At 56.3% G+C, this 24414-nt stretch overlaps 9 protein-coding genes across 9 annotated transcripts; 6 read left to right on the top strand and 3 right to left on the bottom strand.

Moving 5' to 3' along the window:
• Positions 1–315: 315 nt before the first annotated feature.
• FA10DRAFT_281710 (hypothetical protein) lies at positions 316–1627 on the bottom strand (the record flags this gene model as incomplete). Its single annotated transcript, XM_025523712.1, has 2 exons — positions 1130–1627; positions 316–1085 (listed from the first exon to the last, which is right to left on the bottom strand). The coding sequence occupies exons 1-2, from the start codon at positions 1620–1622 to the stop codon at positions 316–318; spliced, it is 1263 nt and encodes a 420-aa protein (XP_025374740.1). The 5' UTR covers positions 1623–1627.
• Positions 1628–2427: 800 nt separating this feature from the next.
• FA10DRAFT_269493 (ras-domain-containing protein) lies at positions 2428–3563 on the top strand. Its single transcript, XM_025522775.1, has 3 exons — positions 2428–2900; positions 3003–3083; positions 3143–3563. Exons 1-3 carry the CDS (start codon positions 2477–2479, stop codon positions 3274–3276), a joined length of 639 nt encoding a protein of 212 aa, XP_025374739.1. The 5' UTR covers positions 2428–2476; the 3' UTR covers positions 3277–3563.
• A 48-nt stretch (positions 3564–3611) lies between these two features.
• Positions 3612–4347, bottom strand: FA10DRAFT_269492 (hypothetical protein). The gene is made up of 2 exons (XM_025522774.1): positions 4043–4347; positions 3612–3973 (listed from the first exon to the last, which is right to left on the bottom strand). Exons 1-2 carry the CDS (start codon positions 4275–4277, stop codon positions 3696–3698), a joined length of 513 nt encoding a protein of 170 aa, XP_025374738.1. The 5' UTR covers positions 4278–4347; the 3' UTR covers positions 3612–3695.
• A 344-nt stretch (positions 4348–4691) lies between these two features.
• FA10DRAFT_269491 (histone-fold-containing protein) lies at positions 4692–5467 on the top strand. The gene is made up of 5 exons (XM_025522773.1): positions 4692–4721; positions 4791–4856; positions 4929–5023; positions 5095–5163; positions 5224–5467. Exons 2-5 carry the CDS (start codon positions 4793–4795, stop codon positions 5338–5340), a joined length of 345 nt encoding a protein of 114 aa, XP_025374737.1. The 5' UTR covers positions 4692–4721; positions 4791–4792; the 3' UTR covers positions 5341–5467.
• A 481-nt stretch (positions 5468–5948) lies between these two features.
• Positions 5949–8956, top strand: FA10DRAFT_297178 (alpha-glucosidase; the record flags this gene model as incomplete). The annotated part of the gene is made up of 5 exons (XM_025524519.1): positions 5949–6505; positions 6570–6682; positions 6745–7068; positions 7139–7680; positions 7756–8956. The coding sequence occupies exons 1-5, from the start codon at positions 5956–5958 to the stop codon at positions 8954–8956; spliced, it is 2730 nt and encodes a 909-aa protein (XP_025374736.1). The 5' UTR covers positions 5949–5955.
• Positions 8957–10824: 1868 nt separating this feature from the next.
• On the top strand, positions 10825–13379 carry FA10DRAFT_269490 (hypothetical protein). The gene is made up of 5 exons (XM_025522772.1): positions 10825–10933; positions 11005–11691; positions 12009–12295; positions 12408–12834; positions 12925–13379. The coding sequence occupies exons 2-5, from the start codon at positions 11269–11271 to the stop codon at positions 13234–13236; spliced, it is 1449 nt and encodes a 482-aa protein (XP_025374735.1). The 5' UTR covers positions 10825–10933; positions 11005–11268; the 3' UTR covers positions 13237–13379.
• A 1692-nt stretch (positions 13380–15071) lies between these two features.
• Positions 15072–17861, top strand: FA10DRAFT_276403 (Neutral/alkaline nonlysosomal ceramidase; the record flags this gene model as incomplete). The annotated part of the gene is made up of 4 exons (XM_025523316.1): positions 15072–15280; positions 15329–16088; positions 16154–16259; positions 16327–17861. The coding sequence occupies 4 exons, from the start codon at positions 15072–15074 to the stop codon at positions 17742–17744; spliced, it is 2493 nt and encodes an 830-aa protein (XP_025374734.1). The 3' UTR covers positions 17745–17861.
• Positions 17862–18011: 150 nt separating this feature from the next.
• On the top strand, positions 18012–21704 carry FA10DRAFT_188256 (hypothetical protein). The gene is made up of 2 exons (XM_025518353.1): positions 18012–21439; positions 21500–21704. Exons 1-2 carry the CDS (start codon positions 18119–18121, stop codon positions 21620–21622), a joined length of 3444 nt encoding a protein of 1147 aa, XP_025374733.1. The 5' UTR covers positions 18012–18118; the 3' UTR covers positions 21623–21704.
• FA10DRAFT_269486 (Peroxin-3-domain-containing protein) lies at positions 21688–24385 on the bottom strand. The gene is made up of 5 exons (XM_025522771.1): positions 24124–24385; positions 23488–24055; positions 23010–23421; positions 22584–22953; positions 21688–22515 (listed from the first exon to the last, which is right to left on the bottom strand). The coding sequence occupies exons 1-5, from the start codon at positions 24288–24290 to the stop codon at positions 21786–21788; spliced, it is 2247 nt and encodes a 748-aa protein (XP_025374732.1). The 5' UTR covers positions 24291–24385; the 3' UTR covers positions 21688–21785.
• Between the last annotated feature and the right edge of the window lie 29 nt (positions 24386–24414).

Genomic DNA, 24414 nt, shown 5'->3' with positions numbered 1-24414 from the left:
CGTTCGCTCATTGACCTGTTCCACTTTGTCGTGAGTGATTGTGATCGAGATCACAGACAAGAGGATCAAGTCTTCAGGCACTGTTTGATGCTTCACCTACTGAGATAAGATGCAAATGAGGAGTTGCACGGTTGCATGTTTTTTTTTTCTGCTTGACGGCGATCAGACTTTTCTATTGCTTTGTTGATGTGCTGCACAATACAGCAGACCGTGAGCTTAGTACGAACTCGAGAATTGAGCGTCGAAAGAAGGAGACACGCTGTGCATGCTGGGGAGGAGGAGGGGACAGGAGGGAGGCTTTGAGAGAAGAGAGCGCTAGGCCCTGCCGCCTCGCCCATTGTTGCGGCCTCGGCGGCCCGCCTTGCGTCCTCCTCTGGGGCAAGCGACGGCGATGTGCCCGCGCTCATGGCAGGTGTTGCACAGGATCTTTGGACACTCTTCAGGCCCATGGATCGCCGTCTTGCAGTACCTGCAGAAGGATTTTCGGCCCCCGAACTGGAGGTGGAACCAGATGGCATCGGCAGGGGCCTCGTCGCAGCCTCGTACAGGTACGCCAGAGGTGTTCACAAAGCCGGGAAGCATGTGGAGCAGAAAACCAACTGGCCGGCGAACCACCAGGAGCATCACTGGTTGGTATTGAACAGTGCCATTCGTCCACTCGACAGCCTGGCGCCATGCCCCCACGAAGCTGAGCACAGGGAAGGCCTTCAGTAGGGCGGAGACGGCGTCCTTGTATGCTTTTCTCTCGACCCTGTGGGGGTTGTCACCCCGGTCAACCTCCGGCGTGACCTTCATGGTGATCAGGCCGCGCGAGTGGCAGACGCCAGATTTCCACCGGCGCAGGGTAAGAGACGTCTTACCGCCCCCCATCTCCACCGTAAAGCTGTCGATCTGTCCGAAGCTGGCAGCTTGTAGCCTGGTGGCAAAGCAGATGTCCACGACCCTCCTGCCGTCCCGCATGAGCCAGGCGTGGGCCGGGGTGAGATGCTGTAGCGGACCGTGGCCTCTGGTGGGTCGCTGGGCGCCTGGCCCGGAGGCGGAAAATCGACCGGACTCCACGCTGAGCTGGGTTTGCCGTCGATCACCTGGCCGATCCATGTCTCTTTGTGACTAAGGTGGGTGGAATCACGCTCCATCCTCGAGTGTGAGGACTCTTTTTTGTCGACGTTGTCTTGCCGGCGTTCGCATTTCTCGATTGTGTTCACGGTCTGGCTCGCTGTCTGACTGTCACGACCTTCTTCCAGGCTTGTCGCACCACTAGCCCTGCTAGGGTTGTTGCGGTTGGGCGCTCCACGGCTCCCACCAGTGCCTTGCCCACCAGTGCCTTGGCCTCGGCTGGGCTGCGTGTTGCCCTCAGGGCGACATGGGGCGGACCTCTCTTTGTCAGCGTGCGCGGCCTCCTCGCGAGGGCGCTTGCCCAGTGTGTGTGTTGTCTTGTCCTGGTGAGGAAGGGGAGAAGGTTGGGCGCCTTCCAACTGGTGCCGCTGTGGGCCGGCCTGTTGGCTCTCGAGGGCCCGGGCACGACGGTTCTGCTCGCCCATGAGATTGTCGTCATCGGTTGCGATGCCCTCGTATTCCATCACGGCGTGCGACCGTGGCAAAGGAGGGTGAGTGGGTGACATTGGAGCGCCAGGGGGAGCGAGGCAGCCTAGGGAGGGAGCGGTGCCAATCTAGCTGCGCTTTATAAAGTGGTGCCGCTGGCAAAGGGGGCCACGGTTCTGGTGAAGAAGGGACACTGTGGAAGGTCGCAGAAGGCCAGAGAGGCAGCGGCGAGAGAGCGGCGTGCGCTGGAAGGGGGGTCTCCGCGGCACATCACAAAGCCTACTACCCAAACCGCGTGCGAAGGGAGGAGCGGCGCGGCGGGAGGGGGTGCGATGTGTTGGGAGATGTGACGGGGGGAGCCGCCAGCAGGATCGGACCTTGAGTCGCGGCCTCAGCGAGGAAGCGGTCGTCACGCGCAGAGAAAAGAGCGGTCACAATAGGGAGAGGAAGGGCCGGTGTAGAGGCCAAAAGGGGGGGGGGGTTTGCAGGCAGGACGAAGATGGAAGTATGGGCTTCAATTGCAGCAGGGAGGGCACAGCAAAACAGAGAGGGTGCAAGGGTGTCTGGGTCACAGGGTGTCGCGACAGGGGAAGCCAGCAGAGCTGTGGACGGCGCAGCGGAAAGACTACCCGATCCCAGGGGGTCGAGTGCCGTGCCTTCGCATCTCCAAACTCCCCTCCTGTCAGGTCTCAGAGGCGCTGTCCTGTGCTAGTCACCGACGATCATCCCTGGGCGGCCTGCTCCACCTCGAGGGCCTTCACCTACTCTCGCGCCCGTCACGTGCGGGCCACGCGATAAAATAGACCACGCCCGAAATTAGGCCAGCAGGGGGCGCGCGCTACGCCATCCCCCTCCTCTCACCACAGCGTTTCCCTATCACCACCACCGCCGTCCCTCTCGCACCCAAACCCCAACGAGAGCCAGGAGAGAGGCCATGGATAACAGCAATTACGACTATCTTTTTAAAGTAGTTCTCATCGGTGACTCGGGGACGGGAAAATCGAATCTTCTGTCTCGATTCACAAGGAATGAGTTCTCGCTCGAGTCCAAGTCGACCATTGGCGTTGAGTTTGCGACGAGGAGCATCGCGGTGGACGAGAAGACAGTGAAGGCCCAGATCTGGGACACTGCCGGCCAAGAACGTTACCGGGCCATTACGTCGGCCTACTACAGAGGCGCCGTCGGTGCGCTCCTCGTTTATGACATCGCAAAGCACCCAACGTACGTCAACGTGAGCCGCTGGCTCAAAGAGCTGCGAGACCACGCAGACAGCAACATTGTCATCATGCTCGTGGGGAACAAGAGCGATTTGCGGCACCTGCGAGCGGTGCCCACCGAAGAGGCAAAGGCATTTGCGGGTGAGTTGCATTTCTTTGCTGGTAGACAGCGCGCGCGCTCGCGCCGTGAAAATTAGAAAGAGAGATAAGCCCTCACACCCACATGCGTGTCTTCTGCCCCAGCCGAAAACAACCTCTCATTCATCGAGACTTCGGCATTGGATGCGTCGAACGTAGAGCAGGCTTTCCAGAACATTCTCACAGGTGAGCATGCAGTGTCGACGAGAGCGTTGCGAAGCGCTGACTGGCTTCCTCTCCCGCAGAAATATACCGCATCGTCTCCAACAAGGCGCTGCAGTCATCAGACGATGTCATCAAGCCATCAGGCGGTGAGACGATCACTGTGCAACCCTCGGTGGACGATGGAGGGGCGCAAAAGAAGGGCGGGTGCTGCTAAGCCCAGCATTGAGTGTTTTGGGCTGGTCCGGTCGCATGTCATCACACGATAGCAACGGGGTTCGATCGACCCCTTCTCATGAACTTGTATTATTCTACAGGGGGCATCTTCTCTCTCGACGCCCTACAAGGCGCGCTTCTTTCCGTTTATCCTCCCTTGGTCTCAGCTCTGTTTCTTGTTCCTTCAATCTCATACGATGCCTCCTGATGTTCGGTCTCGACGCACGACTTTCCATCTTGACGTCGGCTCCAAATACACGCCCCATAGCAAAGAGCAAATGTCAAGATTAAACAATGTGAAGGGCAGTGATGGTACAGTACAGTACAGATACAAACCTGGTCTACACAACAATTACAGATTGAGGGGAGGTGAAACCAAGAAAGGAAGTTCGAAATAAGCCCGCATCAATGGGGACATTGTCACTGCTGTTGCTGTCGGCGGATCTTGTCAAGAAGATCTCGCATCTCGTCTCGCTTCCCGTCCCGCTTTGAGCCCTCGTCCTCTTCTCGTCTGGCTTGACGAGCTCGCTCAGCATTGGCCTGCGCGGCCCTGAAGCTGTCCCGGGCTCGTTGCCGTTGAGCGTCCTCGTCCAACGACGATGAGGATGCCCGCATATTGGAAGCAGGTGAGCTCGAAGCGGAAGACGACGGAGTGGCAAAGGGATTCGGTTCGTCGTGAGGCTCCCCCGGATCATCGACTGTGGCAAACACATCGACATTGAATCAGCAAGCGCATGCTACTATTCCCTCTTCTCGAGCTCTCTCACCTCTTCGCTTCCACGCATCCTCTGCCATCTCTCGCACCGTCGGTTCCTGTGGATCTCGGCTTATATATGGTGGCACGGGCTTGCCCTGCAGCCGGTGGCTCTGAAAGTGGTCTGCCTCGTGCAGCATTCGGTCCACCATCCGAAAGAACAGGGGCGACTGCTGCAATCTGCGCGTCAGGATCTGCGTCAGGAACGTCGCCGCAATGCGTACGAGTATCGGCGGGATCGGCGCCATTGCTGTTTCCCCTACTGCTTCTCTCGCCACTCTTTTGCGGACCTCACAGTTCGGCTCGTGGGTGGGAGAGCCAGTCCTGGGATCATGAGCGGAAATGATGACTTTCACCTCCATATGCACTACCTGCTTTCTCGGCCGAAGGGAACGTCGCGTCTTACCACTTTTTTTTATAAAAATAAAACTAAAGCTTTGGCGCGCCTCATCCACCGAAAGCCTTCGTGGGCCAGAAGGCAACAAGACCTCGTCTCAGCACTGGACGATAGAGTGCTGCACGAACACACACTCGCACACGAGGCCGAGACCAGGCCGTGAAGGGAGGCACAATGTCCGACGAAGAGACCGGCTTTGCCGGGGGAAGTGGCGGGGCAGGGCTTGGAGGGGGAAGCGGGGCACCGGATGAGGAGGCCACGCTGCCGAGGGCCACTGTCCAGAAGCTCATCCAAGGTGGGTCTCTGCTCCTCTCAACGATCTCACGAGCGCTGAAGCCAGCTGACGCCCGTGTCCACCTTGCAGAGATGCTACCAAGTGACATCTCGTGCGCGAGAGACACGCGAGATCTCCTCATCGAGTGTTGCGTAGGTCAGTTGCACGCCAGGCTCTATGGACCTCCGTCCTGCCATGTTCCGTCGCTGACGTTTGACCAATCCAAAGAGTTCATCCATCTCGTCTCTTCGGAAGCGAACGACGTGTGCGAGAAAGGTTCGAAGAAGACAATTGCGCCGGAGCACGTCGTGGCCGCACTCAAGGTGCGTTTTACATCTCCAGATTGTGCTTGAGCCGGTGCTGACGTGTGTCCCTTTCCTTTCCATTTTCAAAGGACCTTGGCTTCGAAAAGTATACAACGGAGGTAGAGGAGGTGTTGAAGGAGCACAAGACGCAACAGAAGGTGAGATAGGCCGGCGTGGTGCCGTTGTCGAAGCGTACGCTGAAAGATCTTCCCTTGCAGGACAGAGAAAAGAAGACGTCACGGATGCAGGATTCTGGTCTAAGTGCAGAGGAGCTCCAACGGCAACAGGAGATGCTCTTTGCGGCCAGCCGAGCCCGCTTCGAGGCAAGCAATTGACCAGGAAAGTCCCCTTTACGTTCCTTCCATGTGGCTATCTCTCTCCTTCCCTGTCTCTCTTTTGTTTCTCTGGCTCTGTAGTTCTTTACCCACCTGCGACTCGAAATTGTACTCTTTTTAGTAGATCATCTGAGTCAGCGCAGAGACTGGCCGGAGCACCGAATGTTTAGGCGAAGGCCGGGAGGCAGATCAGAGGTCGGTATTCAAAGGTTTAGATCGACATGCACGGACGGACCAAGCTCGGTCACGGGAAAATTGCAGGCGGGGATTAGCGCTATGCCAAGAGCGAGGCTTCTGTTGTTCCGTACTGAAGTCGTGCCATCACCCCAACCTTCTCGCCTCTTCTTCTCTTTGGCTTGTATAAAGTACCCGTGTCGAAGTGGGGTGAAGGCGGGGGAGACTGCGCATGCGGGGTCCTCCTCGAGAGCACAATGACGAGTGCGGAGCATCTTCGGCTTCTCGGACACCGGAGCGCCGTCCTTCTCTTCCTTCTCAATGGCTCTCTGGAATGAAAGAAAAGTTCTGCTCGTCGTATGTAAGAACGGGCTTGCGCAAAGCTATATAAAGGGCACTTAAGGAGGCCGTCTTGACCCTGACTTGGCACAAAACGTAAAGATGAGGTTCCACTTAGGGGTTGGTCTGACAGCTCTCGTTGGCCTGACAAGCGCCGTGTCCGTGAGCAAGCGCGAGGCCGGTCAAGGTACCGAGGAGCTCGTCTTCAAACACATCACCTCACCCGTCTCGCATACAGCCAACGTCGATGCATGCAACGGCTACTCCATGTCGGATGTCTCGACTTCCGATCACGGTCTGACAGCCACACTCCAACTCATTGGCGAGCCATGCAATGCTTACGGGAATGACATTGAGACGCTCACCCTCAAGGTCGGCTATGAGACGGAGGATAGGTTGCACGTCACCATTGCCGACACAGAGGGCAAGCAATACCAAGTACCTGAAGACGTTGTCCAACGACCAAAGCACTCGCGCGTCGAAAAGGGGAAGGCAAAACTTCGATTCGAATTCCAGGAGCAGCCGTTCTCTTTCAGGGTCCTGAGGGTTGAGGACGAAGAGGTCTTGTTCGACACACAGGACTCGAAGCTCATTTTTGAGGACCAGTATCTTCATCTTGCCACAAAGATCCCTGAAGATGCCAACCTCTATGGTGAGTTGGCCCTATCCCGTGCGCGCGTAAAATACTGTGCTCATCACTTCTTGAATCTTCAAAGGGTTGGGTCAACACAACGATGCGTTCAAACTCGCGACGAACAACTATACTCGTACTCTTTGGAACAGAGATGCGTTTGGCATCCCGCCGGGCTCGAATGTCTATGGTAGTCATGTGGGTACTGGTGCCTCTTGTCTCATCTGAATGCTCGGGAGAGAGTCTGATCCCGAGTAAAGCCCATTTACCAAGAGCATCGTCGCTCGTCGTCATCGGGTAATTACTTGACTCACGGTGTCGCGCTACTTAATTCGCATGGAATGAAGGTGGACGTCGACGACGGCAAGTTGAGCTACAATGTTCTCGGAGGTGTCCTCGACCTCTACTTTTTTGCAGGACCGAAGCCGTCAAGGATCACTGAGCAGCTTCACGAGGTCGTTGGACTGCCCGTTACGCCCCCTTACTGGGGTCTGGGCCTCCACCAGTGCAGGTACGGGTCGGGCGATTGGATTGAAATCGCGCAGACGATTGCCAATTATTCTGAGGCCGGAATTCCATTGGAGGTGAGCGAGCTCTCCGCGTCGTTTTGGTACATCTAGACACAAATCGGCTGAGCTAATGGTTTTCCTTCAGACGCAATGGACCGACATCGACTATATGGACAGAAGGGCGATCTTCTCCACCAGCCCTTCGCTGTACCCTCGACAGCTTTTGAAGCAAGTCATCGACGTTCTCCATCACAACAATCAGCACTACGTCGTCATGGTGGACCCCGCGACAGCGGTACGGGACTATGGAGCTTACGATCGAGGAAATGACCTTGACGTGTTTCTCAAGCGCCACGACGGTAGCGGTGCCGTTCATCAGAACGTCGTGTGGCCAGGAAGGGCGGCATACCCAGACTGGTTCCATCCCAACACTTCGCAGTGGTGGGTGGACGAGTTCAAAACTTTCTTCAACAAAGACACGGGTGTCGACATCGATGCGCTCTGGATCGATATGAACGAGCCGGCCGGCTTCCTGCCCTATGTCGAAGCCAATCCCGATCGAATTGCGCAGGAACAAGATGCGCCTCCGAGGCCCCCAACCACACGTGCCTCGCCGTACGAGGTGCCAGGCTTCCCCGCTACAAGCCCAAAGACCAAGCGAGCTGGAGGCTGGGCTTTCGTCAACGAGTACCCAGACGACCCCACGGAGGCGAGTCTTGACAGCCAATGGCTCTACCCACCCTTCGACATTGGCGCAACCAGGAAGCTCCTCAATGGTGACGGCTCCATCAACCACGATGGCGTCTCCAGCAACCTGTCCGACTTCACCGCTCGCACGGATCTCACGCACTACGGAGGCATTCGCGAGTATGCAGTGCATAATCTCTACGGTCTGATGATGAGCAAGGCCTCGCGAGAAGCAATGCTGGCTCGTAGGCCAAACAAAAAAGCCCTCATCCTCACGAGGAGCACCTTCTTGGGCAGCGGTCGTTACACTTCCCACTGGCACGGGGACAATCTCTCAACGTGGGACCACTATCGTTGGGCGATCCGTCTCATGCTCGGCTATTCGATCTACGGCATGCCCATGAACGGAGGCGATATTTGCGGATTCGGTGGCAACACGACCGAGACTCTATGCGCACGATGGGCGATGGCAGCCATCCTGCACCCTTTCTACCGTAACCACAACAACATCGACGGCCGACCGCAGGAGTTCTACCGCTGGAACCTGACAACGCAGGCAGCAAAGCGCGCCATGGACATTCGCTACAGACTTCTGGACGCCTACTACACGGCATTCCACCACGCTCAGACGAAGGGAACGCCCGTCGTCCAGCCACTTTTTTGGAACTTTGGTCAAGACGTGGAGACATTCGGTGTTGAGACGCAGTACATGGCGATGGACAAGATCCTTGTCTCACCCGTCACGGATGAGAATAGCACGTCTGTGCACATGTACCTGCCCAAGGACACACAGTGGTACAAGTTCGATAGCTGGACGCCTGTCCAAGGACAAGGTTGGACCGACATCGAAAATGTTGACTATGACGAGGTGCCCATGCATCTCATCGGCGGAAGCATCTTGCCGCTGCGAAACGAATCGGCCATGACTACGAAAGACGTTCGTCAAAAGGACTTTGTCATTATCGTCGCGCCGGACGATGAGGGCCAAGCTAAGGGAGACCTTTACATTGACGATGGCGAAAGCGAAGAGGTGGGCGAGCAGTTCACATACATCGAGATGCACTTCAACGGACACCACCTCGTCGTTCAAGACGACGGCCACTACGATGCAGCCTACCCAGTCAAGGTGGATCGCATCCTTTTCTTGAACCAAACCAAGCAGAGGCAGGTGATCGGCACCGATGGGGCCGAGACGAATTACGACGAGGAGTCAAAGGTGCTCACGGTAACGCTGCAATCAGAGCTCCGTCCAGGCACACGTATCGAGCTGCAGTAGGGCAATTAATGTCTTCAACGTGTCACAGTACTACTACTAATGGTGGCTGCAGCATAGCACATTTATTGTCTGTTGATCGTCCGCAATTAATTTACCCCACCCGCCACTTAGCCGTGCTAGTGCGAAAGCAGTGGTAGCTGGAAGTCAAGCGTTCCGCGTGCGGTCAGGTGGTTCGGGTCGGCGAAATACGCGGGCGCGCTTGCGTCGGGAAGATTTTCATTCTTACATCGCGTCGAATGTTGACTTTTTTTTTTGATATTGAAGGGGGTATGTGTCGCCTGCGCTGGCGTATTGCAGCAACGACAGGGCATCTTGTGACACAGTCACAAACGTGTCTCTCACTTGCTCGATCGTTCTTTATTGCATCGTCCATATAGTGGCACTTGGCTCTAGTAATTTCTGCTCCAACAAGGACTACGTTCCCCTGGCCGTTTCTAATCTATTGAAAGCCACCCTTGTTTACTTCCCATTCGGTGGGAAAAGTGAAGGTTGGGTGAGAAAAGCGAGGGGTAAAAAGAGCGGTTATATGAATGCACCGATTAACGGAGCTGCGGATTAATATAGTAATAACTAATAAGCGGGCAAACAACCCAAACCTGTCCGAGTTGCTCCCAGTGATAGGTGGGGCTCGCCAACTTGTAGGTAGGAGCCGGAACTTTTTGATATCTGCTCCCCCCTGGTTCACTAAGAAAGGAGTACTCTGTATTCCACCAAGTAAAATTCGGGCAGCACTAGTAGTGTAGTATAGTCGCTGCAGTATTGTTCCTCCGGCTATGGCTCCGTCGGACGTTCCCGCATCCTTCATCTTGCTTCATAGTAGGTCTTGGTGTTTCAGTGTATGTGAAGATACCCGCTCGGGCCCATCTCGACGTCGTAAGAGTCGCAGCTCATGGAAAATTGTCAAGCGAGCGTGGACGTGAGTATTGCCTAGGGAGGTCTCTCCTCGCGTTTGTAGCGATACGGACAATCGTCTGATAGATTCCAGAGTCCTTAGCCAGAGTAGCGCCACGCTTGATTTGCCAAACTTGCTCGCCTATGAACCAGAAGATGAATTATTTGTATTTGCGTCTCCCTAGCCTGCGCAATAATGCAGCACCCGAGCCCTGCCTGCCCCGCCTTTAAAGTAGTAGTAGTGTAGCAGTTTGTAGCAGTTGTAGCAAAACGAAAGAAGAAACCGTCTTTTTGTCTCGCTGGAAATTTTTCCTTCCGCTCAGGCCGAGGCAGGACACGAGAGGGAGGAGGATTTTTTTAAAACTTGCTAAAGGCTGGTTAGTTCGCTGCTGCCTGGGCTGCTGCTGCCTGCGCGTTGCTGCTGCTGCTGCTGCCTGCAAAGTGCTGCAGACGCCCGCCTCCATCTTCCAACACCTCTTCATCTCTGCAATCACCAACCTCAAGCTCCTTGTCGTCGTCGTCGCCGTTCTTTGCATCGCTGCCGTCGTCGACAACCATAGGCACCCATCAGCCCGCCAATATCGCTTCGTGATTAACTTTCACCAAGCGATTGAGATCATTGCGTTGGCTCTCTTCGGCACCAATCACGGGATCTTTCCCCTTTCAACCTCTTGAAGCGAGGAAGTGAAAAAGAAGGGAAAAAACGCCAGGTTAGTAAGAGATCTTCGCTTCATCACCATCGTCAACTATCTCTGACGTCTGTCACTCTGCCGCTCCGGTGATCCCGCTTTTCCAGCTTCTTGCACACTCTTGGGCGGCCAACTTTTCCTGTTCTTTTCTTTCTCCTTCGTCTTCTGAGTTTCCCACCCTTTTACCTTCGTTAGGATCCCAGCTCGTTCACTTCTTCCGCCCTTTTTTCCTTCCTCTTTCTTCTCTCTACACCGACCACCTTACACCCTCTCGTGCTCGCCTCCTTGCCCCTTTCGATTCTCGCCCTACTGTCTACCCTTTTCTCACTAGCTCGACCTTTCGTTCCCCTGAAATTGGCTCGGCTATTTTGAAACTGGGCCACAAGAAAAGGTCACAGTATGTATCACCATTCATCGGCACCAGTGTCCAGTTCGCCTCACGCTTCTTACCAACAGTCACCATCGCAGTCTGGACAGCAGATTTCTTCTCAGCACCACAGCAGCAGCAGCGGCGGTACCACGTATAGCGCGCAGAACGGAGGTAGCTACCACGCCTATCAGCAACGCAACGGGACTGGACATCGTTCGTCGTTGCAGCAGCAACAACCCCAGCAGACATCGCAGCAGCAGCAAGACACGTCGCCTAGTCTTAGTGGCTCTTACGACGACTCTACACCCCCTGCAGCAGCCAACGGATCACCTTGGGGTTACAACGGCACCTCTTCGCACGGAATGTACGGCGCTTCAGGCTACCACGGCAACAGCGGAGGAGGAGGGGGAGCTCCAGCTGCTTATTCGGCCTATTCTGTCCAATCTCACCAGCCTCCGCCGCCTGGTCACATGTACGGCTCCTCATCTCACAATGGCCAGATCAATGGTACCACGGGACCCGGCGGTGGAGGCAGTGGCGGCGCATCTTCGGCTCATCACAGCGGAGCGAGCACGCCGACGGGGGGTGCTTACCCCCCCGCTCATCACTATGGTGGCATGGGCGGCGCTGGAGGTGCCTACATGGGCCAAGCTTATGGTCAGCACCCCACGTCGCAGCAGCAGCAGCTGCCACAGCAGGCCCAGCAGCCAATGCATCAGCACCAGCACCAGCAACCGTCACCGCAGAGCTATTATCCCGGAGGACACAGTGCCGCGTCAAATGGGGTGAGTGTCTTTGTCGCGTCCTGGCCGCGCCCTGGCCCCCACGCTTTTAATCAGTAATAAAGAGACAATTGAGCTGACGCACACGGTGTTTTCTTATTACCTCTCTCCCTCTCCGTCCCCTTTTCGCCCATACCCATCTTTGTTTGACCGCCCGCCCGCCCGGCCGTCCGTCCGCACGCGCTTCACCGTTACCGTGTCGTCTTCTCTCCGACGTGATTGACAAAATACTGTACCGCCCACATATCGTCGTACCTCGACGCTCGCCGACCGACGGATCTGCCCATTAATTTGTCTTCGGAAACCTCAAAAACAAACAGATGATGCCCTCGCCCTCGTACACATCGGCGCCCCAGTACAGCACCCAACTGCCCTTGGCCGGAAGACACCGAGTCACGACCACGCTGTGGGAAGACGAGGGCACGCTGTGCTTCCAGGTCGATGCACGCGGCGTCTGTGTCGCCAGGAGGCACGACAACAACATGATCAACGGCACAAAGCTGCTCAACGTCTGCGGCATGTCCCGAGGCAAGCGCGATGGCATTCTGAAAAACGAAAAGGAGCGCGTCGTCGTCAAAGTCGGCGCCATGCATCTCAAAGGCGTCTGGTGAGTGCAGCGAACCTCTAATGATGCCTTGCTCTCGGGCAGACACATGGAGGGACAAGAAAGTGGGAAATAGCGTCAGAATTGCAGCTCATATGATCGCCAATGCTTTCAGGATCACATTTGCGAGAGGAAAACAGCTCGCCGAACAGAATGGTATCAGCGAAATCCTCTACCCCCTCTTTGAGACCAACATTCAATCCTTTCTCTACCATCCCGACAACTATCCAAGGACGGCAGCCGTCATGGCTGCGGCCCAGGAGCGCCATGCTCAGCGATCTCGTGCCTCGGCTGGCGGTGCACCGCACCTGAGCCCGACGTATCCCTCTCAGAGGTCGTCGAGCCAGACGGGCAGCATTGGAGGCGCGCAGCAGAACCCACCACCGCTGATGCGTTCCAACACAACGCCCTCCAGCCAGATGCCCGGCTCGCCATATGGCCACCATCCAAATGGCTATGGTCAGCCTTCGTCGCAGTCGCCCGGCAGCGGGGGCCACCTTCAGTCGGCTGCTGGCATGGGCCACCCTGCTCATGCATCCCAGGTGCGTGACTGAAGAGCTTCTTTTGGCAGTCCAAAGGCTCTTAAGATATCGTCGAGAGCGATGAAGGCTGATTTTGTGAAACCTTCTCAGGCACATCTGCCACGCCGCACGCCTTCGAGTGGACTCAAGCGCAGCTTTGACGACCACCACGAGGACGGCAACTCGAGCCAGTTTGCTCAGGTCGCTGCACCGTTTGAAGACGAACGAGCGTCGTCGATGTACGCAAACGGAGGCGGCGCCGCGAAGCGAGTACGCGACGGCGCAAATGGGGAAGAGCTCGGTGCGTCGACCGCCTATGCGCAAAGGGCATTAGATGGCCAAACGCGAACGGTTGGTTGTCCTGACACCGCCGCTTCCGTGATGCGTTCATGCTCATGGGCGCGCAAAGCAAGCTTTATCTGAACAGACCCGCTGACAATGTGTTTCGTTCAACACAGGCCCTCTGACGCTCAGCGGAGGTAACATGCGCTCCCCCGGCTCTTGGACTCCCGTTTCGACGCCCTCGCTCACCACGTCAGGCACCTTGAGCAGCATGGGCAGCAGCAACGACGAAGTCCACGCTGCTGCCGTGCTGGCCGATGGTGCCCGTCTTGGCGGTGCAGCCAGCGGCAATTTGGATCATTACCGCATCTCGAGCGCTGGCGATTCCAAGGCACAACAAACACATTCCTCTCCGGCAGCCCCCTATGGCGCATACAAGCTTGGATAATCATTCCGACGTCACCCTCTCTTTCCTCTGCCCTCACTTGTCTCTTCTTTCCCTTCACCTTTCTTCGTGGTCCCTGCCTTCAACAATAGCCACGATACCCCAAACTCGACAGCTTGCCGACCAACCAATGGTGCGGTAATTTCGTCAAACGATCAAAAGAACCCGAGAAAAAAAAAGGAACAATTTGGGCCTTCAACACGAATCGCAAGCGCCGAATCATCAACAGCATTTCTTCTGGTCACGGACGTCATCATCAAGCCGACCGAACCCCTTGTTTCCCTCCCCGTCACGCACCGCGCACCTGATGGGCTCTGGACGCCATCCATCCGCCCAGGGCTCCTTCGGTAGGACTTCCTCTATATTTGTCTTCTTTCTCTTTTGACTTTAAAGTTCCCGATCACTCCTCGACGACCTCAAGCACCCAACCGCAGAGCATCAAAAGGGAGAACAGGACATGGTCGGAAGTTTTTTCGCCAGAAGGCGTGATAGATAAAGATCGTAGAAGAGAGCGTTGTCTTCTCTCCAGTCTTCACTCTCTTTTCTTCTTCGTAAAGTTCGTCTATTTTTCTTTTCTCTAATCAAAGGCTCGCAATTTCTCCTACCTCTGAGCCTGTCATACTTTTCCGATGAGTCATTTCCTTCTCTTCTGCTTGAGCTGCCCTCCATCTCGGTGCTTCGTCCTTGCCGTCCCAGTTCATTCCATTGCCATTGAAAAATGCCTTGGAAAATTGACAGGACGCAAGCATTGATGGAGAGCATACAAAAACGCGCTCTAAAAAATTAAGGCTGCCTGCTGGCCCTGCGCCGTGCTCGTGCTGACCTGTGCTGCGCTGTGTGCGCACTTAGATTTAAAAGGTGGGGGATAATCCAGAATGCATTCAATTACTATTGAAGCGATCAAAGAAAGAGCCGCTCGCTCTTCACGATGGTGCGTGAATCCTATCAACGCATCGGACGGGGTCCCGACACCCCTTGCGATGGTGTCTGAACTCCCCTCCTTCATTGTCTTTCGGCTCCCTCTTTCGAATTTCTCCTTTCGTTTCAATCCGACGGCCCGCCACGGTTTCAAATCACGCGACTCGGCCGTCAACCCGAGCTTTGTACTGTCTACAGTAGAAACAGAATATGTCCATGCTGATGCGCTAAAAAAGCGCAGTGGAAACGTTCGATCAGACTTGTCCGAACTGCGTACCTTCACTTCTTTAGACTCCCTGAGCTTCACGGCGGAAAAAAACCAATTTGACCGTGTGCAGCAGGGATGAGCGAATATGTGGGGAAGCGGCTCTCTCTCCCTCTGATGTGTCTCCTCCTAATCTCTGCCTGGCACAGGCCGGTGAGGGAGGCTTGCCCGGCGAAAGTTTCTCATATTTAGATTTTCGGATTGGAAAACACTATATGGAGGGAGGGCGAGACCCTGCCCCATCCCACTTCCTCTAGACGACGTAACGAGATAGGCCAGCAGTGGGTTCTTTTCTCTCCATCCATCACCACGCGCGCAGTCCCTCGCTCGTCGAACAGAGGAGCAGAGATGGTCGAAAAGGACTACGTGTCAATCCCGCAGGAGGACATCCTGTCAGGGCAGGAAGAGTACTATGATGATGGCAAGAAGCCAACGCAGAGGTGGAGGAAGGGAGCCCGCTCGACCAAGGGAGCATTGATTGCAGCGTCCCTCGGAGCTTTGGTGCTCCTCGCCCTCGTATACTCTGGATGTTCCAAGGACGGGAGTGTTAACAGGTGGTACCGAGACGCGAGCGCAAAGGCGGCCGCCGCCACTGCGTCTTTGAGCTCCGCGGCGGCCAGCGCTGACGGCACCGCAGGGCTCATCTTTGGACTGGGTACGGGCGATGTGTCGGGGCCGATTGTGCAGACGGGCATGATGGGCTATGCATCTCTGCCGCAGGTCAACACGGGCCTGCATATTCGACAGCGCTCGAGGGCCTTTATCGTCGGTACCGACACGAGTGACGAGGATCAGGGCGCGCACCTGCCCGACGGGGGCGCTCCCGCGGCCGACGATGACTCAGGCCGGCCGGATCCTAACGATGGCCTGACAGACCGATGGGTGTACATCAACTCGGACATTTGCATGGGCGACTCGGCCGTACGGCGCGCCATCGTCAACCGTCTTCGACAACAGTACCCGGGCATCTATGGCGAGCGCAACGTTGCCTTTGCCGGCACCCACTCCCACTCCGGTCCCGGCGGCTTCCTCAATGCCCTGATTCCGACCGTGACAAACTTTGGTGTCGTTGACCAGACGTTCAATGCCATCGTCGAGGGCACCGTCCGTGCTGTGCAAAAGGCCCACGACGACTACATGGCCAGGCGTGATCGGGCGACCAAGGGCCAGACCAAGGCAAAGATCTACTATGGCAACTCCATTCTCAAAGAGGCTCACATCAACCGGTCGCCCTTTAGCTATCTGCAGAATCCCCAGGAGGAGAGGGACAAGTACGACAGCGACCAGGACGATGTCTTCCACATGCTCCAGTTCCTGGATGACGACGGAAAGAAGGGCCTGCTGAGCTTTTACCCCGTCCACGGCGTGAGTAGCAACTGTCTCGCTCTTATCTTGATCCGGCCCCTGAGCTGACCGAGTCGTTGCTTCAGACGAGCCTGTATGAGAACAATACGCTGAGCTCCGCCGACAACAAGGGTCTGGCGGCGCTCATGGTCGAGCAGCAGCAAGACCCCAGTGCGTTGCCCGGACAGGCTGGTGAGTGCGCTGATGTTAAATGCGTTTACCTCTGAACAAAGACCTGACTCGCTTCTCGGACAAACAGCCTTCGTCGCCGGCTTCAGTCAGGCCAATGTGGGCGATACGACGCCGAATGTTGGGGGTGCCTTCTGCGACGATGGCAATCCGTGCGACTTTGAGCACAGCACGTGTCCAAATGACCGCAACAAGCAACGGGTCGAGAACTGCCACGGTCGTGGCCCAACATGGGGCGACGAGTCGCTCTTGGCCGGACCGACGGGAGGATGGGACTTTAGCGGCAACGAAAAGATTGCCAGGTACCAGGCCGACGCCGCACTGGGCCTCCTCGATGCTTCGCTCGACTCGATGACCGAAGTTGCCGGCGTGGTGCGGTCGGTCAAGTGGAATGTGGCCATGAACAACTTCACCTTCCCCCTGTCCAACGGGACTCAGGTGACGACTTGCCCCTCTGCTTTGGGCTACGGCTTCGCAGGCGGCACGACCGACGGGCCTGGTGCGTTCGATTTCGTTCAGGGCGCCAACTCGAGCGAGCAGCACAATCCACTCTGGGATATTGCCAGGACACTCGTCACACCACCCTCCAAGAAGCAGATCGAGTGCCAGAAGCCCAAGAGGGTGCTCTTGTCCATCGGCGAGCAGAACCTGCCCTACCCCTGGGGACCCGGTGGAAAAGAGGGTCTCGTCGAGACTCAGATCCTTCGTGCTGGAAACGTCTTTGTCCTTGTGGTTCCCGGCGAATTCACCACGATGGCCGGCCGACGAATCAAGGACGCTGTCAAGGCAAAGATTCTCGACTTGAACATTTTGGCCGCGGGTCTCGAGCCGATCGTCCTCATCGGCGGACCTGCATCGACGTATGGACACTATATAACAACGAGGGAAGAGTACAGCGTCCAGCGCTACGAGGGCGGAAGCACCCTGTTCGGACCTAACACACTAGAAGCGTACACGCACATCTTTGCCAACTTCCTCACGCCCGCTCTCAAGGATGACGAGGCGGCAAAGATGGTGCCTGCGGGCCAACTGCCGGAGCTGAGCTTCAACAAGGCTCTGCGGCTGGGTGAGCAGCCCATCGTGTACGACCGACCGGCCTTTGGGCACAAGTTCGGCGATGTCCTCGTCGAGCCCCTCGAGAGCTACCAGCTCAGTGCAAAGCCCAACGTCACGGCGCAATTCGTGGGCGCCAATCCGCGCAATGACCTCCGACTCGAAGCAACGTATACAGAGGTGCAGAAGCAGCGCTCGGATCAGGAGCCACAGACGTGGGATGTGGTCAGGACCGACGGACATCACAGCACCGTGATGCGGTGGACGCAGACGAACAAGGCGACGGGAAGCTCCGTCATCGACTATGGCTGGACTGTCGAGGATGGGACGAGCGCGGGCCGGTACAGGCTGGTCTATTACGGGAGCGCAAAGACGCCCGTCACAGGCAAAATCCAGCCGTTTGTCGCGACCTCGAGAGAGTTCACGCTTGAGTAGGTTCCCGAATTTAGTGTTGGTGATATTGGAATCTGCTGCTATTTCCATGTATTGAGAAGGACAATGCGTATCATCCGTTGCTCCCTTTGATCAATGTGATCGTCCCCTTGAAGTGCTTGGATACAGAAGCGTGCGTGGAACGTCCCGTGGTGAACAGGGTAGAGCTTTTTTTCCTCGCACGGACGGTCTCCTCAGCTTTGAATTTTAGTTGCCTTTCAAGAAGGGGAGGGGTGCGCCGGGACTGGGCTCAAGTCAACGTCTGTTGCTGGACAAGACGCGTCTTGCTTTGGACAAAGGGTATACAAAACACACACACGCCTGTACAGTACGTCGAATTAGGCTTCCCATCAACCCAACCCTCCTCGATCGACCCAATGATGGAGGAGGCGGCGGCTCGGGATGTGACGCCGACGAGGCGGGGGGTCAAAGGTGTCGTGGCGAGCGAAAGTGGTGGCAGTCTGTTGGCGAGGAGCAGGCTCGTCAAGAGCTTGGACGACGACGAGGACGACGACGAGGGCGACGAGGCTTCTACGACACCCGTAAAGGGTGGCAAGGGCAACAGAAGTGGTGCGGGCCCCTCAGCTTCTCCATTCATGAGCACCTCCGACTCGGCAGGCTCTGCTTCAGAGATGCTGGCAGCTTCACTATCGGCTATCAAGCTCGAAGACGACGACGACGACGACGACGACGAAGATGAGAGTGAAGGCAGGCGGGGGGCGAGACGGGACACAGCCGGGGAGGAAGTTTCGGAAGAGAGTGCCAATGACGGTCTAGCGCTCGTGGGAGAGGGCCTCGAAGCGATCAGAGCGCAAATCTTCGAGATGCAGGAAAAGAGGCACAGAGACGTCTTTGCCAAAGTTGGCGATCACGTCGAAGAAAGCAAGGGCGAAGGAGCCGACGAGGGTGGGCCCGAGACGCACGCAAGTGCGATGGACAGGGCGATGATCAAGACGAACGGCCTGCTGGAGACAGTCTCGGAGCGAATCAGGACAGTTGATGGGCAGTTGACGAAGCTCGAGGAGCGAGAAAAGGCAGAGGGGGACGAAGAAGTATGTGATGAGTTTGGAGTCAGGAAGAAGCTGGGGCATGGGAAGAGAGGCAGCGTATCGAGCCTGTCCAGCCTAGGAAGCTTCGATGAGGCCTTTTTCAGCCCTCCAGGGGGAGTGTCAGGTCTGCGAAAGCGGTTCCTCAACATGCTCGAGGATTGGGCCAAGTTGCAGCAGGAGGTCAAGGCTGCCGAGGAGGAGCTGAGTGCAGACAAGTACATGGCAATCTTTACCTCGATCAGCTCCCAGACACAAGACATTATGGACAGTCTCGACAAGGCTCTGGCACAGTGCCACGACTTTGTCTTCACCTTCAATCGAGACCGCGCGGGTGCGGCGCTCGGTGGTGTAGACAGCGACTGGGCGCCTGAAATGAGGCTGGAGGAGCTCCGACGGATCAAGAGATCTTTTGACATCAAGAAGCAGTCGTACGGACCCGCATGCGAGTCCATGTTCAGCGCAATGGAGAGGGGAGTCAAGGAGCGATCGGTCAAGAATGGCTCCATTTTGAGACAGTTCTCGGAGCTCAAGACGAGGTGGCGATCTTTGAGGGAGAGGACGGCAAGGATGGACAAAGAGCTCAAGAGGATCGAAACGAGTCTGATGCGTGAGGCTTCCAGTCCAGCCAGCTCAAATTCACTCTCCCTTCACAACTCGCCTGCTGGGAGTCTGCACTCATCGGCAGCTAGAGAGCAGAGTCACTTGGGCTACGGCGCTTCGCCTTCGCGGAAGCTGCTCCAGCCAAAGAGTCCTAAACGTAATGCGAGCAACATCAGCGGTACGTCGACAATACGGACTCACGGGATGCGAACCTCATCGGCGTCTTCTGCCTCTCTCTCATCTTCTTTGAATCGGTCTCCCTCCGAAGCAATCAACCTTGCATCTCCATCCTCGTCACCGCCCGTCAAGCCTCCCAAGAGCGTATATCGCATGTCAATGCTCGATACATCTTTGACCCATGGAAAGGAGAACGCCAACACGACAGCGAATCATAGCCGATCGTTGTCCACTGACGCAACCCGCGTTCAGCTCGGAGCCTTGCGAACGCCTCCGCGCGGCTCTTCTGTGGATGCTCAAGCCTACCCTGCAACGACATCAAAAATACCGTCGTCAACATCGAGCTCCTCGCTCGCTGATCCGCTCGAAAAGTTTGGTTATCCGGGCGATCTTCGGCAGCCTTCGACTCGGTCGCCAAAGCATCGGATAAGAGCCCTTTCCCCAAATCCACCGTCCAGCTGGCGGAGATCGTCAGCGTCAACATCTGTCAACGGTCAGACGACGCCCTTGAGGGGCAGAGACTCATCTTCGACCTATTCTGAATCACAACCTCCAAATGTGCCGGGCGACAGCCCCTCGACGCAATTTGGTGATGCCGATTCCACGCCCGACGAGGTGCTCCTGGATGATGGCGTCCTCAGTTTTTCGCCTCCGCAGCAGCGGCCTCCGCGGCCAGCGTCCGTTGCTGGCATGTTCTACCGGCCCCCAAGCGCGACGGGACGGTACACTGACATGGACGAAGCTTCTACAAGAGGCTACGCCGATGACCCTGCCGTCCCTGCGACAGGTCGAAGTCGAATCCCTCGGCTAAGTGCCGGCCAACAAGAACGACCAGGTTCGTCCCTATCGCAGACCTCTTCAGCAATGACGGCAACAAGGATCCCTTCAATTCGTTCCTCTGTAGCGACTGCGACCGCTCCTCCTCCTTCTTCTTACATGACAGACCGAGGTGCCAGTCGAGACAGCATGATGACACCGGAACCCACCATTGCTGCCCGAGCTCGACGACTAAATCTATTTGCACCTGCTTCAACCCCACATCGCTCCTTTGCCTCTTTCAGCGCTTCATATGCCCCATCTGCCACCAGCACTACCCCTCGCAGCGTTACACCTTCTTCCTCTTCTACTGCGACTACAGCGAAAAGGTCGAGCCGACCTCCGCCAGCTAAATACAACGCGCCAGGATCGATGGCGACATCTACGACACGACCACTCAACATCAGCAAACGAAATTCTTCGCTGTCCATGGGCACCTCTGCCGCTCCTCCACCCACCTCGTCTGGTCGTTCGACGCCCCTATCGGCAGCCTCCTTGGCTGACTCACAGAGAAGACTTTCGTCGTTGGCCGGATCCTCGCCTCAAGTCACGAACCGGTCAAGTGGCATCCGGGGAGGTGCGATGATGAGTAGCTCCACTTCCTCCTCCGTTGCAAACTTTAGAGCTTCTCGGGCGGCCGCCGCAGGGAACCAGGGCAATGCTTCGACATTTGCAGGCGATGCTTTTCGATTTCCGACTTCGAGGCAAGGAGCACACAGCATCATCAGTGGTGGTGGCCCACCCTCTGCTTCCTCTCGGACGGCTTCGGGTATCCCATATGCTCAGAGCGCGACTTCGGGCAGAGTCACGCCCACGTTTAGTGATTCAGGTGCCAGCGCGATCTGGGGCAGAGGTACAGGTCGGGCAGCCTTGCAACGGAGCAGGCCTTACCGGCCAAAGGATCGCAACGACCCTTTGGATGCCGAGGTGGCACACATTGTCAACCAGCTCGGGGTCCAGACGGAGCGGGTGGATGGGCAGCCGGCGGGAGGACCCAACAGGATGGTCAGGTACGACATTGGTGGAAGGGTCATTGTCTGTAAATTACTCGAGCTGGTGAGTTCACAGGGACTGCGCTGCGACCAGGGCCCGATTTCTGATCACATTCTTCTACAGCACCGACCCTCGGGCATGGTCGGAGGGCAGCAGCAGGAGAAGGCGAGAAAGGTGCTCACGAGAGTCGGGGGCGGCTGGATCGACCTCGAGCAATATGTTCTTTCGAGAATGGGAAGCATGTAGATTTCAAACGCATACACACTCAAACCATCACAGATCACCCACGACTTCCTCAGCATGTTCCCATCGCTTCTTTCCATTCATGTCAACAATTCAAGTCCTCATCCAATTGAAGGAGATAAATAATTTTGAGAAGGAGATTAATTAACGACGACTCTGAACGTCTTCAGTCCCATGAGGAGTAGATAACTGCAGAGAAAGCTCGGAGCTCCTTGATATCAGACAAAGCATCGACGTATTCGTTTGGAACACCATGGATCGCTAGTTGGCTCTGTCTTGCCACAGCTGGAAAGAGCGATGCCAGACGAATCCTCCTGCCTTCCACTTCTTCCTCTTCCTGGATCTCTTGAATCTTGACCAGCTCCACGGAGGGTGTCGTTTTTGGTTCGACGCCAAATGTCGGTCGGAGCGTTCCCTCAAATATGCCAAAGACAACGTCGAGGCTCAGTTTCAACAGTCTCGTGAAGTCAGACGACTCGATGACATCCTTTGTCTCGTCGACGAGAGCGCATAGCGTCGGATCGACTTCTTCGAGTGTTCTCGGTCGACTGTCCTTCTCTTCAGCCCCTCTTGGGCCGCTGCGCCGCTTGCTCCAGCCCGCCAAAGCGCCAGCTGCTTCCAAAACGGCAATTTCTTCCTCGGAATCCGCCGGAAAGAGATTCGACAAAAAGTTTCGTCGGCGACCTCGCCTCGAAAATCGAGCCTCGCTCGTCTCGCTCCGCCCATCAAAGCTGGCCATCGAAGCAGCCAATGTGCTTGTTCCATCATCGTCCACACCAGAGCGTGCTGTACTGGTGCCCGCGCCAGGTTGCCTTGCTTCATATTCGACCCGTCTTCGGACCTTGTTAAGTAACGACACAAAGTCGCGATGTGTCAGTTGCGCTTTCAGGGGAACACTGTGGGCAAGCCGAGACATATCGTCAGCTAGGGTACTGTTTCTTAAAAGAGAACGGGTACTGCTCACCTCCCGAAAACGTCCTCCACGGCGTCCTTGACCAGCGTTGCGATGTTCTGCCATCCCCGATGCAAGAAGTACCACGAGAAAGTAAGATACAGTCTCTCTGTCTCCTTTGACAGGCCAGCGCGAGACGATGAGGATCCCTCAGCATCTTCGTAAGCACCGTCGTATTCATCCTCTTCTTGATCATCTTCGTCGTACGACTGAGCCTCGCCATCGTGTCGCTCAAGACGAATCTTATGATCGGACGGGGCAGGCCCGGTCATCGACTGTACGCTCGTTAGGTAAGCGAAGCGACCGATCAGGTTGAGCTGAATGTGTGTTTGGAGTGAAAGAAGCACGAGTGCGTAGAGAGTGGTCAAGGTCCGCGAGAAAGCTGCGAATCGCCTGTTAGCAATCGTACGTAAAGATCTCTCAGCATCCTGCACATACCGGTGATCTTGAGTTCGTTCCATAACGCGAGCTTTGCCCGCTTCTCGGCGAGGATCTCTTCGGGCGAAGGCTCTTTCGGTGGCTCCTCAGGAGCCGGTGTTTGCGTCGGCGAATGAGGCTTGTCCGTTTGCTCTCCCAGCAATTTGGTGTCGACAATCGATTCGGCTGCTGATTTGCTCTTTACGACCGATTCATCAGCATTCCCGTCTGACAAATGCTGTCCTTCTCCTGAAGGAGTTCCATTTGAAGCAACCACTTTCTCTTGAGAGAATTTGCCCTCTCCCGATGCATTCTCGGCACCGCCTTCAATCCCGGTTTTCGCGACATCAATCTCAGAAGGCGTGGCAGCGGTAGGTGTTGGCCGTGGCGATGGGGTAAGGCGAGCATCAGCGCGGATTGGAGGAGGCGCAGGCTTTGTAAGGCAAGCATGAGCGAAAATCTCTCAGAGCAAGGAACTTGGAGAATGCATAGAGCCTACCTCGGAGACTGCATCCAGCCCTATTGCCGGCTTCGACTTCGAGCCCTCGCTGGCAATCGTCTCCTCATCCGTAGACGGGTTCGTTGTATCCACGCCTCCTTCAGCTGGGTGCACACCGTTGGCGCCATTGACTGGCTTGGCTACGGGCTCTACTCCCTCTGACCTCGCCCCTTCGCCTTCGTCTTTGCCATGCGAAAGCTTGTTCCAAATCTCTTCCATGGCCTGTTTGGAAGCTTCTTCGCCAGCACCTCCCTCACCTGCCGGACCTCCAGCCTGCCCCAGCCCAGCGGACGGATCCACTTGTACGCTGCCCTCTTGCTTTTCCACCTCGTATCCGTTGACGTTTGCCTCGCCATTGACGATGACTTCGGGCGCATGAGGGGCAGCAGAGGCTGGCGCAATGGGCGCGGGCGTCGACGTGCCATTAGGGGAGGCCCTTCCCTTCTGAAGCTTTGCTGTCAGGCTCTCAACATCCATTGAGGGGAAGATTTGATCGCCAAGGGTCGGGAGAAGCGCCAAAACGGTAAAGTTGCAGTCCTCTTGGTTTTGCGCGAATCTCTTTCGTAGACTGTAGAAGAAGAGTGTGAGCTAAGCTTGTAATGCTCAGAAGGTACTCCTTCTTGCCTCTCTACTCACTTTTCCTTGTCTCGCCTTTCCTCGACCAGTCTCGTCTGCACTTCGCTGATCTTGGAAATGGCGTAGCTGGCGAGCATGTACGCGCCTCCCACAACACCGCCCACGACGATGAACGGCCGCCGTCGCCGGTAGACGAAGTCGCGGGCCGAAGCCAGGTACGACGACATGTTGCTGGGCGAGTCACCAAGGTAACCTTCTTCTGCCTGTTACTTTACTCTCCTCTCGGCTTGGTCGACCTGCACAACATTGATGGATGCGGACTCCTTCTGTCAAGAGGCAATTGCGTCGGAT

The sequence above is a fragment of the Acaromyces ingoldii genome (genome assembly GCF_003144295.1).
Source record: "Acaromyces ingoldii strain MCA 4198 unplaced genomic scaffold FA10scaffold_7, whole genome shotgun sequence".
Classification (NCBI taxonomy): domain Eukaryota; kingdom Fungi; phylum Basidiomycota; class Exobasidiomycetes; order Exobasidiales; family Cryptobasidiaceae; genus Acaromyces; species Acaromyces ingoldii.
The sequence above is the reverse complement of the archived record's forward strand: the minus strand, read 5'-3'. Positions and strand labels throughout refer to the sequence as shown.

Excerpts from the sequence above, each read along its gene's own strand:
- FA10DRAFT_269486 (XM_025522771.1), bottom strand. The coding sequence starts at position 24,290 with ATGTCGTCGTACCTGGCTTCGGCCCGCGACTTCGTCTACCGGCGACGG. Across the intron at positions 24,056-24,123 it reads GAAAGGCGAGACAAGGAAAA|TCTACGAAAGAGATTCGCGC; the intron begins GTGAGTAGAGAG and ends CTTCTTCTACAG. Across the intron at positions 23,422-23,487 it reads GGCTGGATGCAGTCTCCGAG|CCTGCGCCTCCTCCAATCCG; the intron begins GTAGGCTCTATG and ends TGCCTTACAAAG.
- FA10DRAFT_269493 (XM_025522775.1), top strand. The coding sequence starts at position 2,477 with ATGGATAACAGCAATTACGACTATCTTTTTAAAGTAGTTCTCATCGGT. Across the intron at positions 2,901-3,002 it reads AGAGGCAAAGGCATTTGCGG|CCGAAAACAACCTCTCATTC; the intron begins GTGAGTTGCATT and ends CTTCTGCCCCAG. Across the intron at positions 3,084-3,142 it reads TTTCCAGAACATTCTCACAG|AAATATACCGCATCGTCTCC; the intron begins GTGAGCATGCAG and ends CCTCTCCCGCAG.
- FA10DRAFT_269491 (XM_025522773.1), top strand. The coding sequence starts at position 4,793 with ATGCTACCAAGTGACATCTCGTGCGCGAGAGACACGCGAGATCTCCTC. Across the intron at positions 4,857-4,928 it reads CCTCATCGAGTGTTGCGTAG|AGTTCATCCATCTCGTCTCT; the intron begins GTCAGTTGCACG and ends ACCAATCCAAAG. Across the intron at positions 5,164-5,223 it reads AGCACAAGACGCAACAGAAG|GACAGAGAAAAGAAGACGTC; the intron begins GTGAGATAGGCC and ends CTTCCCTTGCAG.
- FA10DRAFT_269490 (XM_025522772.1), top strand. The coding sequence starts at position 11,269 with ATGTACGGCGCTTCAGGCTACCACGGCAACAGCGGAGGAGGAGGGGGA. Across the intron at positions 11,692-12,008 it reads ACAGTGCCGCGTCAAATGGG|ATGATGCCCTCGCCCTCGTA; the intron begins GTGAGTGTCTTT and ends AAAAACAAACAG. Across the intron at positions 12,835-12,924 it reads ACCCTGCTCATGCATCCCAG|GCACATCTGCCACGCCGCAC; the intron begins GTGCGTGACTGA and ends AAACCTTCTCAG.
- FA10DRAFT_188256 (XM_025518353.1), top strand. The coding sequence starts at position 18,119 with ATGATGGAGGAGGCGGCGGCTCGGGATGTGACGCCGACGAGGCGGGGG. Across the intron at positions 21,440-21,499 it reads TCTGTAAATTACTCGAGCTG|CACCGACCCTCGGGCATGGT; the intron begins GTGAGTTCACAG and ends ATTCTTCTACAG.
- FA10DRAFT_269492 (XM_025522774.1), bottom strand. The coding sequence starts at position 4,277 with ATGGCGCCGATCCCGCCGATACTCGTACGCATTGCGGCGACGTTCCTG. Across the intron at positions 3,974-4,042 it reads GGATGCGTGGAAGCGAAGAG|TCGATGATCCGGGGGAGCCT; the intron begins GTGAGAGAGCTC and ends TGTTTGCCACAG.